General features: G+C 35.1%; 2 protein-coding genes across 18 annotated transcripts in view; one reads left to right on the top strand and one right to left on the bottom strand.

Moving 5' to 3' along the window:
- Window positions 1-16308, top strand: part of MYCBP2 (MYC binding protein 2) — a 283602-nt gene that overhangs the window by 259004 nt on the left and 8290 nt on the right. For 14 of the 16 annotated variants that reach the window (XM_045054591.1, XM_045054579.1, XM_045054571.1 and 11 more), the window contains 12 exons: window positions 1817-1897; window positions 2900-3166; window positions 3892-4175; window positions 5518-5614; window positions 7423-7542; window positions 9103-9204; window positions 10007-10135; window positions 10513-10645; window positions 11833-11936; window positions 13165-13353; window positions 14152-14259; window positions 15430-15639. In XM_045054591.1, the coding sequence (XP_044910526.1) occupies window positions 1817-1897; window positions 2900-3166; window positions 3892-4175; window positions 5518-5614; window positions 7423-7542; window positions 9103-9204; window positions 10007-10135; window positions 10513-10645; window positions 11833-11936; window positions 13165-13353; window positions 14152-14259; window positions 15430-15639 (1824 nt within the window). Of the gene's footprint in view, window positions 1-1816; window positions 1898-2429; window positions 2594-2899; window positions 3167-3891; window positions 4176-5517; window positions 5615-7422; window positions 7543-9102; window positions 9205-10006; window positions 10136-10512; window positions 10646-11832; window positions 11937-13164; window positions 13354-14151; window positions 14260-15429; window positions 15640-16308 lie in introns of those variants that run through there. The other 2 variants (XM_045054630.1, XM_045054620.1) reach the window with 1 other exon arrangement.
- Window positions 13018-16308, bottom strand: part of CLN5 (CLN5 intracellular trafficking protein) — a 58436-nt gene continuing 55145 nt past the window's right edge. For both annotated transcript variants that reach the window (XR_006595816.1, XR_006595817.1), the window contains 2 exons: window positions 14504-14631; window positions 13018-13384 (listed from right to left, as the gene is read on the bottom strand). The gene's annotated coding sequence lies outside the window, so the exon portion shown is untranslated. The remainder of the gene's footprint in view (window positions 13385-14503; window positions 14632-16308) is intronic.

The following is a 16308-nucleotide window of genomic DNA, read 5'->3' as shown; positions in this document are numbered from 1 at the left end:
TTTTTCATTTTCTTGTATTCATTAAAGATAATTGGTATATTGCTATGTATATTAGTGGTTATGTAATGTTAGCCTACACATAGTTTATTTTTCTTTAATAAAAAGGAAGATATTAACTAGGGGAGTGATAACTAAAAGGTACAGTGTTTCTTTTTGGGGTGATGAAAATGCTCTAAAATTAACTGTGGTGATGCTTGTACATATCTATGAATATACTCTAAGCCATTGAATTGTACATTTTAAATAAGTGAATAGTAAAGTATGTTAACTATATCTCAAAGCTATTTAAAAAAACTACAAAAGAAATTTAAAAGTAAGGAGATAAAGTAACTATCTAAAAGGAATTCATTTGTTAATGTATAATCTAGCTAGTGTTTCAAGTAGCAAAAGAATTATTCTACCAGTGTGCTTTCTTTAATCGATATAGGGCTGTCTTCTTCTATTACTTCTTTCCATCTGTTTGCTTTATTTTTGATTTTTTTCTTTTTCTAGTTTCAAAGACTTGAGATCTTTCTTTTCTCATATAAGTAATGGTGCCATTTTCTTAGCCCTGCTCTAGTTGAGTGTCAGAAATTTTGGTGTGTTGCTTATAATATTTTCTCAGCATTTCACTCTGTTCAAAATATTTTTTGATTTCCATTTTGATTTCTTCTTTGACCTCTGGGTAATTTAGACATTTCTTGTTTAATTATAAATATTTGGGGATTTTTCTTGGGGGGTAACTTTCTATTACTAATTTCTAGTTTAATTCATTGTGGCCAGAGAATATACTTTGTATAATTTCAGGCCTTTTAAAATTGTGAAGATTTGAATTCTGACTGACTCATATATTTTAGTGAATGTCCACATGCTCTTGAAAAGAACATGAACTCTGCTTTTCTTCTAATAGCAGTTCAACTTAGTTGATAGTTTTGTTCAAGCTTTATTGAGAACTTTACTGATTTTTGTTAGTTTGCTCATTTACTTGTTCTTTTAAGTACAGGAAAAGTTTTGAAGTGTCCAGCTATATGGATTTGTCTATTTTGATTTTAGTTTACCTGGTTGCCAATCTCAGCTGTCTGATGGGCACCAAAAAAATGTATGGTTTTGTAGATTATCAGCTTTTTCTCATTGTTAAGGTGGGAGTTACATTCTCATATAGCTATCTCTGTCCTAAGAAATATGAAACTAAGAGTCATTTTTATTCTTAGAGGAGTGGCTTGCCTTACTTTTCTTACCTGTAAAATAGAAAATGAGACTTTACCTTATGGGCTTGTTGTGAAGATTAAATAAGAGTATATGTATATCTGGTAACTATACATCTGTATATCTGTAACTTAGAAGAGTTCCATTTACGTAATAAGCAGTATAAAATTTCAGCCTTTATTTTTCTTCTTTGTTTCTTTGATTACTGGTGGTGGTAGACTAGCCTAATTTAAGAACACCATTATCATAGAGTTTTTTTAGGATATTTTCTTTTTAACTGAATGTCATTTTCTGAATTGTTCTTCTAACAACTGAATGTGGATTATCCACAGTTTAGAAATAGATCTAATCAAAGTGACGCAAAATGATAAATTAAAGAAGTTCATGAAAAGGTAGTATGCTTCTCTGAATTTCTTAAATTCAGAAATTTTGCTATTTTTACAGTCACCTTAGCCAGTAGTGATTTCTTCAGATTTTATCCTTTGTCTTAGTGTTATAGACCTCAATTTAAAAACATATTCATCTTATAAAATAACCTTAATAGTTATTTATCAAGATACTTTAAGATGTCAAATATACAAATTTTATTCAAAGAACCTGGGCTCCCCCCCCCTCTTTTTCTATGTAAAAGGCAACATCAGACGCTGACCTGAAAGAACATATGGTTGGAATCATATTCAGCAGGAGTAAGCTGACGAATTTACAAAAACAGGTTAGTAAATTGTCATTTCAGTTTTCATTTTTTTTTAGGGTATAAAGTATTTTCCAAAATTTACAGAGACTTTTTTATGCTGACTCTTTTATAGTCCTGCAGAATGTGTCTGCCTTTAGTATATTGGCATACCTGCATCACTTTAAAGATTTTATGATTGTTAACTTTCTTACCTTGCTGCTCTTTGTTATTTCTCATTTTCAGGTAGATTGTTTCATTTTGGTGTCAAATATCCAGCTATATCAGATTTCATTTGTATTTTCTGTGTTCCTTTTCCCACTTTTCTTGTTTGTCAGTTGATTTTTTTTTTCTGAGCAATTATAGTGTTAACTAAATCATTGCTAATATTTTTAATTATAAGGAGATGGAGTAGTACTAGATTGTTCATATAATGTAGTACCTGGGTAACAAAAACTAGTCTTCCAAAAGTCTAATAAAATACCGGTTTTAAATTAGCCCATTATTTTAACTTTCAGCATCATTAAATCTTGCTTAAATAAATAAATTTATCTGTGCTTTATCTTTTTAACAGTGTTTCATTGAATCTTAAATGCTACCAGTTATAAATGTGCTGTTATTTCATGTATCACTAAAAAACGAAAATTTGCTGCCAATTACATTGTGAATGCCATCAATTATAAAGCACATTATGAATAAAAATGTTAAAATATGGGAGGAAAATATGCCTTAGAAGTGATAAAATATGGTAATTTGCTTTTGTTTGATGTCTCAAACCACAGGTATGGGTATTGGTAACTTGTATATAAATAGTTTCTACATAGGAGTTGATTTAAATATTAAGATTTTTAATCATAGTTCTGATAGTTTTCCTTAATTGTTTTTAAGATGAGCTAAGAGAATGGCATGATGGAGAATTAACTGGGAGAAAGAGTGTTAAATTGAGTATCAACTAATATTCTTGTCTCTTTTTTTTTTTTTTTACTAGAAATAGTAAATCTGACATAAGTATGTTTTTACATTTTCTTCATGTTGTCTTTATAGGTGTGTGCTCACATCGTCCAGGCTATTCGCATGGAAGCCACCAGAGTTCGTGAAGAGTGGGAACATGCCATTTCAAGCAAAGAAAATGCCAATTCTCAGCCCAATGATGAAGATGCCTCCTCCGATGCTTACTGCTTTGAGCTGCTCTCTATGGTCTTAGCACTGAGTGGCTCTAACGTGGGCCGGCAGTATCTGGCTCAGCAGCTAACTCTGCTCCAGGATCTCTTTTCTCTGCTCCACACAGCATCTCCTCGAGTCCAGAGACAGGTGACTACTCACACCACTTACCTTCTGGCTTACTTTGTTCCTCAAAACATTGTTAAAAAATTACACTAGCAAAGAGATTCACCTTAGGGTCTTAGGATTTTTATTTTGTTTTGCTATTTGGTTTTTTGGATTGTATTTTAACTCCATGCTTTTTATTTTTGACTCACTGTCATGAGAGTATGGAAGAGCAAAATATGTTTCATTTTACTAATGTGCTATTATGATAAAGAGTATTCTGTCTACTGATTGTCTTATTACCATGAGATGTGTGATTTTTCTTTAATCTTTTTTTAAATTTTTTTTTAATATTTATTTTTGAGGCAGTTGGGGGGTGGGGGGGGGGGTAGGCAGAGAGAGAGAGAGAGAGAGAGGAAGACACAGAATCTGAAACAGGCTCCAGGCTCTGAGCTGTCAGCACAGAGCCTGATGCAGGGCTCAAACTCACAAACCATGAGATCATGACCTGAGCAGAATTCAGACGCTTAACTGACTGACCCACCCAGGTGCCCATCTTTAATCTTGACCAAATAAAAGACCTGTCTTTTTCTTGCTTCCCTGGAGGGGTAATTACCACTTGAGAAATTAAAAATAGTGTTTAAGTCTTATATTTCTGTCCTTCTCAAAGCTTTTGAAGTCATAGAAGGGCAGCAAGGCGCATTATACAAATGAAAACTTTAGAATACCAGTCTTTAAGAGGAATTCTTTCCTTTCATTTTTCTTATCAGGTAACCTCCCTACTAAGACGGGTGTTGCCTGAAGTGACTCCTAATCGTCTGGCCAGCATCATAGGAGTGAAATCCCTCCCTCCAGCAGATATCAGTGATATCATTCACTCAACAGAGAAAGGAGATTGGAATAAACTAGGTATCTTGGACATGTTTCTAGGATGTATTGCCAAAGCACTCACAGTTCAGCTAAAAGCCAAAGGAACTACCATCACAGGAACAGCTGGTACCACTGTGGGCAAAGGTGTTACAACAGTTACTCTTCCAATGATTTTCAATTCCAGGTTGGTCATTGCATCTGTTTTAGTACTAAAATAGAGCAGAGTGAGCTACTATTTGGAGAATTAAGACAAGATTTCGAATTCTACTTGTTTGCTTGTTCACCAAATAGAAACCATAAACAACTAATCCATGTATGAAAGAGAGTTATATATATAATACAAGTGTCCTTTCAAGTTAGTGGGGAAAGGAAGGTGTACTGAATATGATATTGGAATGCTTCTCGTGTAAAAAAAAGATATTGAAGGCCCCTATCTCACACCATATACAAAAGTAAATTTGAGATCAGTTAAAACTTTATGTATTTTTCTTTTAACACTCTACTAGGACAAATTATAGGAGAATATTTCTGTAATCTTCAATCCAGAAAGACCTTAAAACTCGGAACCAAAAAGTCACAGAGGAAAAGATTCACAAATTTGGCTACATAAGAATGAAAGTGAACTGATAGACAGTAATATTAAAATTTTTTTTAAATATAAACTGACCTGAAAAAAATATTTAACACCTATATAGTAGAGAATGAATTATTAGTCATAATATTTTTTAAATGACTGCAAATCAATGAGAAAAGACAAACAACTGATAGGAAAATATATAATGAACAGTTAGTCTTGAGATAAACAATAGGAAAATATCTTTGTTTTGGCAGCATTATGAAGAAATAGGCATTATGACATCTAATATAGATTGCTACAGCCTTTTTGGATGTCAGTTTAATAACATATCACTGTATTTAAAATATGCTTATCCTTTGACCTACCAATTCTACTTCTAGAACTGTTTCCCTCAAAAATGTTCATACCTATGGACAAAGATATGTGCAAGGAAGTTCATTGCAGAGGTGTGTGTAATGCAGAAAATTAGACATCTGGAACAGTACTAGTCAAAGAATCAGTCCATGAGATTAAGCAAATAACACTAGAATATAAATCAGTGTACTGCTTTCTTCATCCAGATAGTCTTGCAAAGAAAAAAAAAATGTCAGCTGCAATAAACAGTAGTGTGATACCCACTGATACAGTTGACATATTCTGGTGCAAGCCCTCAATATCTCTGTGGATTGGTAACAAATAGTTTGTGATCTGTGGATATACTTTGAACAGCAGTGTTCTAGAAGTTGCAAGATACAAAAATTATATATAAACAAATATTTGGAAGGGAACATGTATCAGAATAGCTACTCTCGGGGTTGAAGAGAAGATTATGAATAATGTTTTGATTAATTTCTTTTTAAAATACTTTGAATCATTTAAAAAATTAAGATACATGCTGAAATAGCAGTTTTCTTTGTATTTATTTGTAACTATCACTGAATGTTTTGCAAATGCTGACTTTTCTTTGTAGTTATGTTCGAAGAGGTGAAAGCCATTGGTGGATGAAGGGCTCAACTCCTACCCAGATCTCAGAGATCATCATTAAACTTATTAAGGATATGGCAGCAGTGAGTTCCCATCCTTCTGATCATTGTGTCAATGAAGTGCAATAGAAATATGATTAAAACAGGCAGCTTGTTCTACTACATTAATAGCAGAAGTACATTAGTGTTATTTTGCTTTACTTAAAGGCTCTGTTTAGTAGGTTAACACACCCATTTGTCTTTTCGTTCAGTGATATATTTGTTTTTTGTGTAAACTTCATTTCAAGCTTCCCAATTAATTTACTTAAGAAACTAAACTTTAAAACTTAAAAAATAAAATATACTTTTTGAGCTCTACAAATCAGCCAGAATCCAAAAACCTGAAAGAAAAACAGGGCTCCCTGATGCAATAGTTTCTCATTCTTTTTAGTTCTCTCCTGGTTTACAAAACTTTTACTCTTCTTTATTAATATACTCTACTACTGTCTTTAGATGCTGGCTTTTCAGGGAGATCTGGGAGTGTGGAGGAAAGGAAACTGTTTCTCCAGAGTACATGGCTCTTACTGTTTGCTCCATATTGCTAGTTTCCTCACATTCCGTTATATTTCCAGCCTGAGGGGGGCAAGGTGCTGTGGAGTGTGGGCTCCTGAGAGGCAGACCAGACAGAAGGCATTTTGGAGGAGGAGGTGGAGAAGGAAATGCCCTTTGTTTTGTTTTGTTTTGTTTTTTAGAAAAAGAGAGAGCACCCAGCAGGGGAGAGGGGAGAGGGGAAAGGGAGAGAGAGAGAGAGAGAGAATGAATGAATGAATGAATGAATGAATGAATGAATGAGGGAGAGAGACTCTCAAGCAGGCTCCACACCCAGCGCAGAGCCAGATGCAGGACTCGACCCCATGACCCTGGGATCGTGACCTGAGCCAAAATCAAGAATCGGACGCTCAGTCGACTGAGCCACCCAGGCGCCCATGGAACTGCTCTTTTAAGAAATTGATAGCATGTGCGGGGCGCACCTGGGTGGTTCAGTCAGTTGAGCGTCCGACTTTGGCTCAGGTCATGATCTCACGGTTCGTGAGTTCGAGCCCCACATCGGGCTCTGTGCTGACAGCTTGGGTCCTGGAGCCTGCTTCAGATTCTGTGTCTCCGTCTCTCTCTGCTCCTCCCCTGCTCACACTCTGTCTCTCTCTCAAAAATAAATAAAGATCAAAAAAAAAAAAATTTAAAGAAATTAATAGCAAGTGGATGGGAGGCTAGAAAGGATATTCTGGGGAAATACGAAGTTCTGTCATTTTTCCCAACGGCAAGGACATTTCCTCAATCGGAGAAATGGAGAGCTTTCTCATTTTTTCAACTAGTCTTTCTCAGGCTGTTGACTGGATAAAAATATTTATGAAAATTATTTAGGAACACCTAAATTCTATAGTAAGTGTTTATATTCAGCAAAAATCAAGTTAGCAAATAAAGTAGTTATAATTTAAACACATTTATGCTCTCGGGTTATAGTAATATTCATCTGAAAGCACTTAGCTTAGCAATATGAATTTTGTGTTAAATAACAAGGCTTCATAATCGAAATTTCTCAACCGTAGATACCTTAGTACCTCTGTTATGTTTTTACCTAAATGTAAGAGGAAATACCTTTGAGCTCCAAGGGGGAAAGAGTATTGAGACCTAATTTCTTATTGGCTTTTCACTCATTAAAATAGTGATTAGAAGTTGAGTTTTTCATAGAGTTGTGATGGATTTTTATTTCGAAAGTATGGCCCTTGATCTAAAGTTGCATTAACAAATAAATCTTTCCTTTTTCTTGAGAGCTGTTATTTAAGAGAAGAGAATTTACTAGTATGAGTATACATTTCTGGTTGCTTATTAAACTATTCTCTCCTGCTCAATAGGGTCATCTGTCTGAAGCATGGTCCCGAGTGACAAAAAATGCCATCGCAGAAACCATCATTGCCTTGACCAAGATGGAGGAAGAATTTAGATCTCCAGTGAGATGTATTGCAACAACTAGGGTACGAGGTTTTTTTCATTTTATTGTTGCATGTTCTTTTTCCATAATAGGTTTGATTAAACTTAAATCAATAAGTCAGCTTAATCCAATTTTTTTGACCAAATATTCTATTTATTAAAAAAGTGTGAAAGGCTTTTTTGAATTATGAACTAAGTATAGTGGTTATAAAACATTCACATTGACTGTTATGTGTTCTCTATCGCTTGTTTTTGTTATTATTTAGGAAGCTAAGGATAAACTGGTTAGAAAAGGCTAAGACCTTGTGTGGTCTTTCTGATGGTGTATTTACTATAGCTTATACAGTAAATTTAGTGTCAACATTATTCTCAGATACGCTGAAAGTCCTTTGAAGACCAGGCCCTCCCTACTCATTTTGGTACTGCCCAATTATTCTAAAGTAGAGCCTACTTACTGGATTTATAGGCCTTACTTCTAAAAAAGTAAAAAGTGTATTCCCAGAGCAGGGTGGGGAAGAATCTCTTAGCTGGGGAATAGGATTGCATTCTTCAGATGAGACATCTGTAGTAATTTTTAACCTACCAAATTTCATGTCCCATATACTTCCAAAAGAGATTAGGGATTTCCTTGAAGCCAGGGTAGTGTGTCAGCATTAGGAAGAAGTAAACACTGGCAGAAATAGCTCGATAATCTTCACAAGTCTGCAAAAGAAGACAAATTGTATTTCTCTAGGGAAGAAAAAGCCACCTGACACTCTGCTGCTAGTGAGGGTGATGTGTGAAGCTTACTCTGACCACACCACTTCTCCACGCGTGCACTTCTTCACCCTGCACTCCCCTCTCTCCTGGCTTACTTTGTTTTTCTTTATCTGTTTTTTTTCCCTTTTTCTAACTTTTCCCTGCCTTACTCTTCATCTCTATTCACTCGTAAGCACTTTTTAAGTAATTAACTATTTTTTAGTAATGAAGAAATGCGTCATGTAAAACTGAATTTTAATCCTTTAAGCCCCAGAAAGTTTTAAACTGTTTTTGAGGGCTGTATTCTGAAGTTTGTTAGACACGTCCTTGTTTCTGACAGAGTATACCAAGCATAGTGCTAGGCATTTAGAGGTGTACAGAGACTTCTGAGGAGCTGTTATTATCCAGAAGAATTTAATAGGTACCCACCTACCTACTCATGGGACTGTGTAAAATTAGACAACCATTGTACCACCTTCCTTGGAAGGTAGTGCCTCAGGCAGGTGATGCTAGTTGGAAAAATTTGCAAGAGGCATTGGTACCATAAATATTCAATATGTAAATTTGTTTACTGATACAGTGTTTATATATCCCAATAAGGGATAATTTTATGTCAGGTAAAAAACAGAATGGTTCATCAGAGCAGCAGTGATTTATTCAGTAAATATTTGAGTGCCTACTGTGTGCATGACACATACGGCAATGAGCATGTGTGCCTGGTACCACATCAGGAAAACTGGAGTACCACTGGGCATCCATGTATTTTCAAATTCAGCTAGCATTGAGCTGTTGTTATGGTCAGGCAGTCAGTGTTTTACAAGTCTTTTCTAAAAATTCAGTGTTGTGACAGCCTTTCCTTTTAACAGCTCTGGCTTGCTCTAGCATCACTGTGCGTGCTGGATCAGGACCATGTAGATCGTCTCTCCTCGGGGAGGTGGATGGGAAAGGATGGACAGCAGAAACAAATGGTAAGATCAGAATTGTTTTATAAAAACCCGTCTTCGTGTCTTCTTTTTCTTTATAAGTAAGCTTTAGCTTAGCTTAAAAAACAAGCAAACAAATCTGCGAGTCAAAATTGCACAATTAGTGGAAAGCTTTGTCACATTGCCCAGCTCATCTCACAAATCTGTTTCACTTAGTGTCCTTGCTTCATAGTCTATTAGGGGCTTTAATTACTATATAAAAGAGCTTTCCCCTTCTCTGAGCCATGTTTGCACCACATCAAAATGTGCTTTTAGCCACATTCTCATTATATATCTAGACTTTACACTAAATGTTCCCAGTCTTATGGTAAGAAGGAAATAAAGCATTAAGAGAGGCACTGTGACATACCATTTATTCACAGATACACAATACTTAAAGTAGGCTTGCTAGGTGTGCCTACATTCACTGGAAGGGAAGACGTTATATAGGGCCCTTTCAACATTTTCTCATTAATGTTTAAGTTTCAAAATGAATAATTTATTCATTTAGCATACAGAATGTTTGAACACAGGGGGGAGAAAATGTCTTAAGTCATTAGTCAAAGCATACATGTTTATTTTATTAATCATTGAAACTGCTCAGCACATTAATTATTGAATTAGGGGTTTGGAGGAATTTTTATATTTAAGTACACTTGCCATAATTCTGTTTAATGTTCAGATTCTAAATTCCTAATAGACTTCAAAACAATAACATTACTGTTGTGAATAAATCACATTCCATTTGTATGTGTGTCTGAAACTTTCTTGTTACTGTAATGTGACATGTGGGAATGCCTTATTTTAGCCTATGTGTGACAACCACGATGATGGAGAAACCGCAGCCATCATTCTATGCAACGTGTGTGGAAATCTGTGCACCGACTGTGACAGGTTCCTTCATCTTCATCGGCGAACCAAAACTCATCAAAGACAGGTGAAGATGTCTGCCTTTACACGCAGAACAGCATCTGGAGCATAAGATACATCCAATAAATTTTGAAATAAATGCGGGAAGGAGGCTCGGTGTACTGGGAAAAAGGGACTATGGGATCAGAGACCTCAGTGGCGTTCCCAGCTGCGTCACTTACCAGCTGTGTAAAATGACAGTCGTTTAGCCTCTCTCAGACTTGATTTCCACATTCAAAAAAACAGGGTTGTTGTGAAGATTCAGGACAAGATTGGAAATATCTGAAACTTCTTAGAGTGCTTCATGAAGAAAAGCCATTATTGTTTTTGAGCAATTAAATGTTACATTTCCTCTTTCCAAGTGATAAATAAAACATTTTCCCCTTTTCTTTAATGAATCAATAGGTCTTCAAAGAGGAAGAAGAAGCTATAAAGGTTGACCTTCATGAAGGCTGTGGTAGAACCAAATTGTTCTGGTTGATGGCTCTAGCAGATTCAAAAACAATGAAGGCAATGGTGGAGTTCCGAGAACACACAGGTAAAAGGATTTAAGATCGAACCGTGACTACTGAACTGGATGATACTGATGTGAATTATTTAATGTAGATTATTTTGAGTATATTCTGGTAACTATGACATCACCGATCACTGTATTATCGTATTTACTAGACACTGTTATCTAGGAGAGAGAACACTAGACTACAAGTCAGGAAACCTGGTTTGTCACTCACTAGCTGTGTTACCTTGAGCAACTCATTTTATCTCCAAAACATGTGATTTTTCATTTTTGATTTTTTTTCTAAAGTAAATCTGGTTATATTCTCAGCTTAAAGTTACCTTGAATCTTATGAATTCTTAATTTCCAGCACGTCTGTAGTCTGCCATTTGACACAAATTTGTGATGTTGGAGTTAAGTGCAAATCTGAACAGATTTAAATAAGAGTAATTTTTCATGCTACAAGAGCATGGTCTTTCTCATAGCTGATTTCTTTTTCTGCTATCATCTAATAGGGCCATATAATGCATTAGTAAGTGTTCTAATGTAAAACCATTCTTGTATGCATGAGTTAAACTATCCTTAAAAAAATTTTTTTCCTGTAAATATTGCTGAATTCTGTGTATTACTATTATATTTATTTTTGTATCTGTGTTATCAAATGAGCTTGGTCTACATTTTTCAAATCTTCCTATTTTTCCTGTTCTGTTTTGTTTTCTAGATTCTGTTACATCTTTGATGACTTCAGACATTTAATTTCCTTTTCATATAGCTCTGTCAATTCTAGTTCCTTGGATGGGAATTCTTCTGTTTTTTAAGTTTCATATTATCTGATGATAGGTTTTCTTTTATGCCTTGTAATTTTGTTATTGTAGTAGTTCTGAAAGAATTATCTTTCTTTTGTGTATTCTTACTTAATTTGTATTATATTTTGTATGTGCAAAATATATTTATCTGTGTTTTTGGAGCTGGGGATTTGCCATATCTGCTCAACCTCCTATCTGTTTGGCTTCAGATAGATCTTTAGTTTCTTGTCCCTTTTTTGTGATTAGCTCCTTTATAATTAGGACTGCTTACAACCCTTCCGTAAAACTGCCAGGCTGATTTTCTAGTGATAGCAACTGATACATACCTGATTGTCCTGTTGTTGTTTTTTTATTTAGCTGGGTATTAAAATATGTAGAAAACATATCCTTAAGGAAGATTTTTCTTTTTCTGCTTGAACCTAGGCAAACCCACCACAAGTAGCTCAGAAGCATGCCGCTTCTGTGGTTCCAGGAGTGGAACAGAGTTATCTGCTGTTGGCAGTGTTTGTTCTGATGCCGACTGCCAGGTGAGTATACAGTTAGACAGTCAGGCTGCCCCAGTAAGGAATAGCCTGTATTCCCTCGGGACATATTTACTGCATATAAATAAGAGTTAGAGTTCAGCATCACTTCAGTTTTCTAAGTTAGTATATTCCTCATGTCAAGAGTTAAATTCTTGGGGCACCTGGGTGGCTCAGTCGGTTGGGCATCCTACTTCAGCTCAGGTCATGATCTCATGGTTCATGAGTTTGAGCCCTGCATTGGGCTCTGTGCTGACAGCTCAGAGCCTGCAGCCTGTTTTGGATTCTGTGTCTCCCTCTCTCTCTGCCCCTCCCCACTCATGCTCTGTCGCTCTCAAAAATAAAGATACATTAAAAAAAAATTCTTTTTAAAGAGTTAAATTCTTTATCAGAGCTAGGGAATGGATCAGATAAGTTTCTCAAGCCTGAACCAGACTGTGTGTTTATCAGTTACCACCATAATACATATTTAAAGTTTGCTTTTGTGCTAGAAACAGGTAAAAAGTCTATGGGCTGCATTTCTTTACCTCTTACATACTTTACTGACTTATTTCCCTATAAAAAACTTCCAGTATTTAAGAATTCTGTAGTCCTGAACATCCATATACATATTCCATGCTATCCAAATATTTTCAGTTCTTCAATTAAGTTAACAAGAATTTGAATAGGGTCCAGCTATGAAAGATATCTGTATTTTTTTATACCCATTGTAGTGAGGAGATAGGTAGTAATTGGGAGATTGTATATCAGGAATTTTTTTGCTTCAGGACTATGCATGAAAATAAATCCACTAAAATTATATTTTACTTTTTTATCAGCATTCTCTTTATGTGAAGTGAAAATTTAGAACAAACTGTGGGTTGATGCGGGGGAGGGGAGAGGGAAAAATGGGTGATGGGCATTGAGGGGGGCACTTGTCGGGATGAATACTGGGTGTTTTATGTAAGTGATAAATCACAGGAATCTATCCCCAAAACCAAGAGCATACTGTATACACTGCATGTTAGCCAACTTGACAATAAATTCTATTTTTTTAAAAATTACACGTTAAAAACCTTGCTAATAATCTTTAAGTTATATTCAAATGAAGAATAAAAAAAAAACTTTATTGTTACATAGCCTCAATGTGTATTTCCTGTGGGAAATATCTTGGAAAATTAATATAATGGATATAATTACCAGGAGATATGCCCTTTTTGATATTTTGAATGCCATCATAATTTATTTTTAATAGGAATATGCTAAGATAGCCTGTAGTAAGACGCATCCTTGTGGCCATCCATGTGGAGGTGTTAAAAATGAAGAGCACTGTCTGCCCTGTCTCCACGGCTGTGATAAAAGTGCCACGACGCTGAAGCAAGATGCCGATGACATGTGCATGATCTGTTTCACCGAGGCGCTCTCAGCAGCACCGGCCATTCAGGTTGTCTCAGCTCTTAAAGTGTTACAAGTGTCTAGAATTTAAAATGGGAATTATAAATATATTTGTTAAATAAACAGATCGCTTAAACCTATTTTATATCATTGGAAGAAAATGTCCCACTAACATCTTCCATTTCTTGAAGAGCAAATTCTGTCCCTTTATGTTTTTTCCATTTTGTGTGCTCAGCTTTAATTTGTGATTTGTGTGAGTCTGTATAATCAATAGAATGTATAAAATATTCTTAAGGGAGGAAAAAATAATAAGGTTATCTAGTAACTACTCTCTTCTTAATTTCGAAAACCCAGAATGGTAGCGTTATGCAATTGATAAACATACCTATATATGTAACGCATTTGCATACATCTATAATGTTAGTAATATTATTGAAGTGATAATTTGCTAAATAAGTTTTTAAAACTTTTACCACTTGTTTATATTTTCAGTTTTTACGACTGCAAAATAATGAATAGTCTCAAAAATAAATCTTAAACCTTTAAATCAGGAGTTCCTTCTTTCTACCAGAAACAAAAGTGAATAATTTTAAATTGCTCCCTAACGTGGCTTACTCTTTTAAGGTGTCATTAATACACGAATGGTAACAAATTGGGAGAAGCTGAAGATATAGTTTATAATATTTCATGAATAACAGAGAAGATCTGAAATTTCATTATTCTAAACTTGATTTTTCCCTTACCTGCTTTAACTAGCACCTTGCATTGAACATGGAATAATCTGCCATTTATTCAAGTGTTTATCGTTATCACATTTGCTTATATCCCTTTCTTTTTTCAATTTAAGCTGGACTGTAGTCACGTGTTCCACTTACAGTGCTGCCGACGAGTTTTGGAAAACAGATGGCTTGGTCCAAGGATAACATTTGGCTTTATATCTTGTCCCATTTGCAAGGTATGGAGAGAATCAGAAACTGTCTACTTTCTATCTGTTTTTATCTTTACCTTCATCTTTCAGAATAAACATGTCAGCATCTCTTGGTGTCCTTCTCGATTTGCTTTTTACCCCCGTTCCCCACCAGTTTCTGCTCTTTTCATCCAGGTGTGCCAGAGAATATTATAAGATCCCTCTATCTATTATAATGCATTTCAAAACAGTAAGTGTCCATTAAAAGCTGTTTAAATGGAATTAAACATACCGCATCAGAAAATTCATTTAGACATCATCATGCATGGTGTTTGTCACCACTTTCACATCAAATCCTGAGACACGACAGCAGGTGACGACCAAAATGAATGAGTCTGTGGTGCTTGTAGCTTCTTACACCTGCCAATAAAGATGAAGTCTGGGTTTTCAGAGCCAATAAGACGAATTCTTTTAGAGCGTAGGTAAAACAAGGAGAAGATTATTAACATTTTGACAAATCTCTTTAAAGATAGTAAACAAAGTAGCAACTTGATTTGGCCAGCCAGTCATGATTAACAAAAAACCTGTTTCAGAATGTGACTGACAGTGCCTTCTCTAGTAATTCTTCATTCCTTCCTCTGTTAAGTTCTCCCTATTTCCTTCAGATGTGCAGACTGGTATGAAGGGTATAAAATGGAAAGACTTGCTGCAATCATTGTTTAGTTAGACTGAGAAACAATCAAAAATATTGTAATAAATAATTTTCTCTCTCTTCTTATATGGTGCCACAGAAAAGGTCACATTTAGGAAATGATATACGAAGGTGATATACAAAATACTACCTCTTCATCTACCCTATCCCAAAGAACCAAGACACTCACACAGAGGGAGTGGGTCTTATTTGTGGCAGCAAGGCAACCTTTTATTCCCAGAAGAGCTAAGGCAACAGAAGATATATTTCAGACTCAGGAAATATGAAGATAATGAAACAGAATTTTCATGCTTTATGTCTCATTTGCCCCCATTGTCCCTGATCTTGGAAAAATGTGGGCTTGTGAAGGTTTTACAGGATTATTTTTAAACGGTATTTTATTTAGAAAATGTCCACTCTCTGGTTATCTCCTAACACAGTGCTTAATTCTTAGATGCACACTTAAGTATTTGTTGAATTCATAAATAAATGATTCTGTTAAAGAATGTTCATTTTTTAAATTTCAGAACAAAATAAATCATATAGTATTAAAAGACCTGCTTGATCCAATAAAAGATCTCTATGAAGATGTCAGAAGAAAAGCCTTAATGAGATTGGAATATGAAGGTCTGCATAAGAGTGAAGCTATCACAACACCTGGTGTGAGATTTTATAATGACCCCGCTGGCTATGCCATGAATAGATATGCATATTATGTCTGCTACAAATGCAGAAAGGTATGCTGTAAATTATCGTGGGAATTTATAAGAACTAGAGATTACCTATGTGATTAAGAATTGAATTGTATAATGATACTGAATTCTTATATATAAGTCCGAAGTTAAAAATGAGAAAGCTTGATACTATGTTTTAAGTTGAATTTTTTTACTCAGTTTGTTTTGGGATTTTTTTTAACCTGTACAAACTATTTCCAAAGCATGTAGTATTTCTGTACACAAGCCACTTCACATCAGTAATCTCCTGTTTGCCAAATCCAGTTAGTTCTTAAATAAATCTCTCCTACTTGCTCTTACCACCATTTCCTCATAAAATTCCTTGGCTTCCAAGATGCTACTCTTGGAAAGTACTACTCTTTATTTCTGGTTATTTGTCTTTAACTCCTTTATAAGGCTCGTTTTCATTTACCTGCTCTGTATAGATTTAGTTCCTCAGCACTGTATTCTAATTACAACCTTCTTACCTTTGCAGAGCTCTTGTTCGCCAAACATCTGTATCATTCTGACCTTGAAAATTTTTTGAGACTTAGATACAAATATTTAACTGCTTACCAGACATTTTAATTTTTTCACAGATACTTCAAAGTCCACATGAGAAGTATTACATTCATCGACTTTGACTGTCTCAGTGTCTGGTCTTTATTTACAAAGTCTTATCAATTCTGTCTC

Source organism: Felis catus, chromosome A1 (assembly GCF_018350175.1).
Source record: "Felis catus isolate Fca126 chromosome A1, F.catus_Fca126_mat1.0, whole genome shotgun sequence".
Taxonomy (NCBI): Eukaryota; Metazoa; Chordata; class Mammalia; order Carnivora; family Felidae; genus Felis; species Felis catus.
This window is presented reverse-complemented; position numbering and strand designations above follow the sequence as displayed.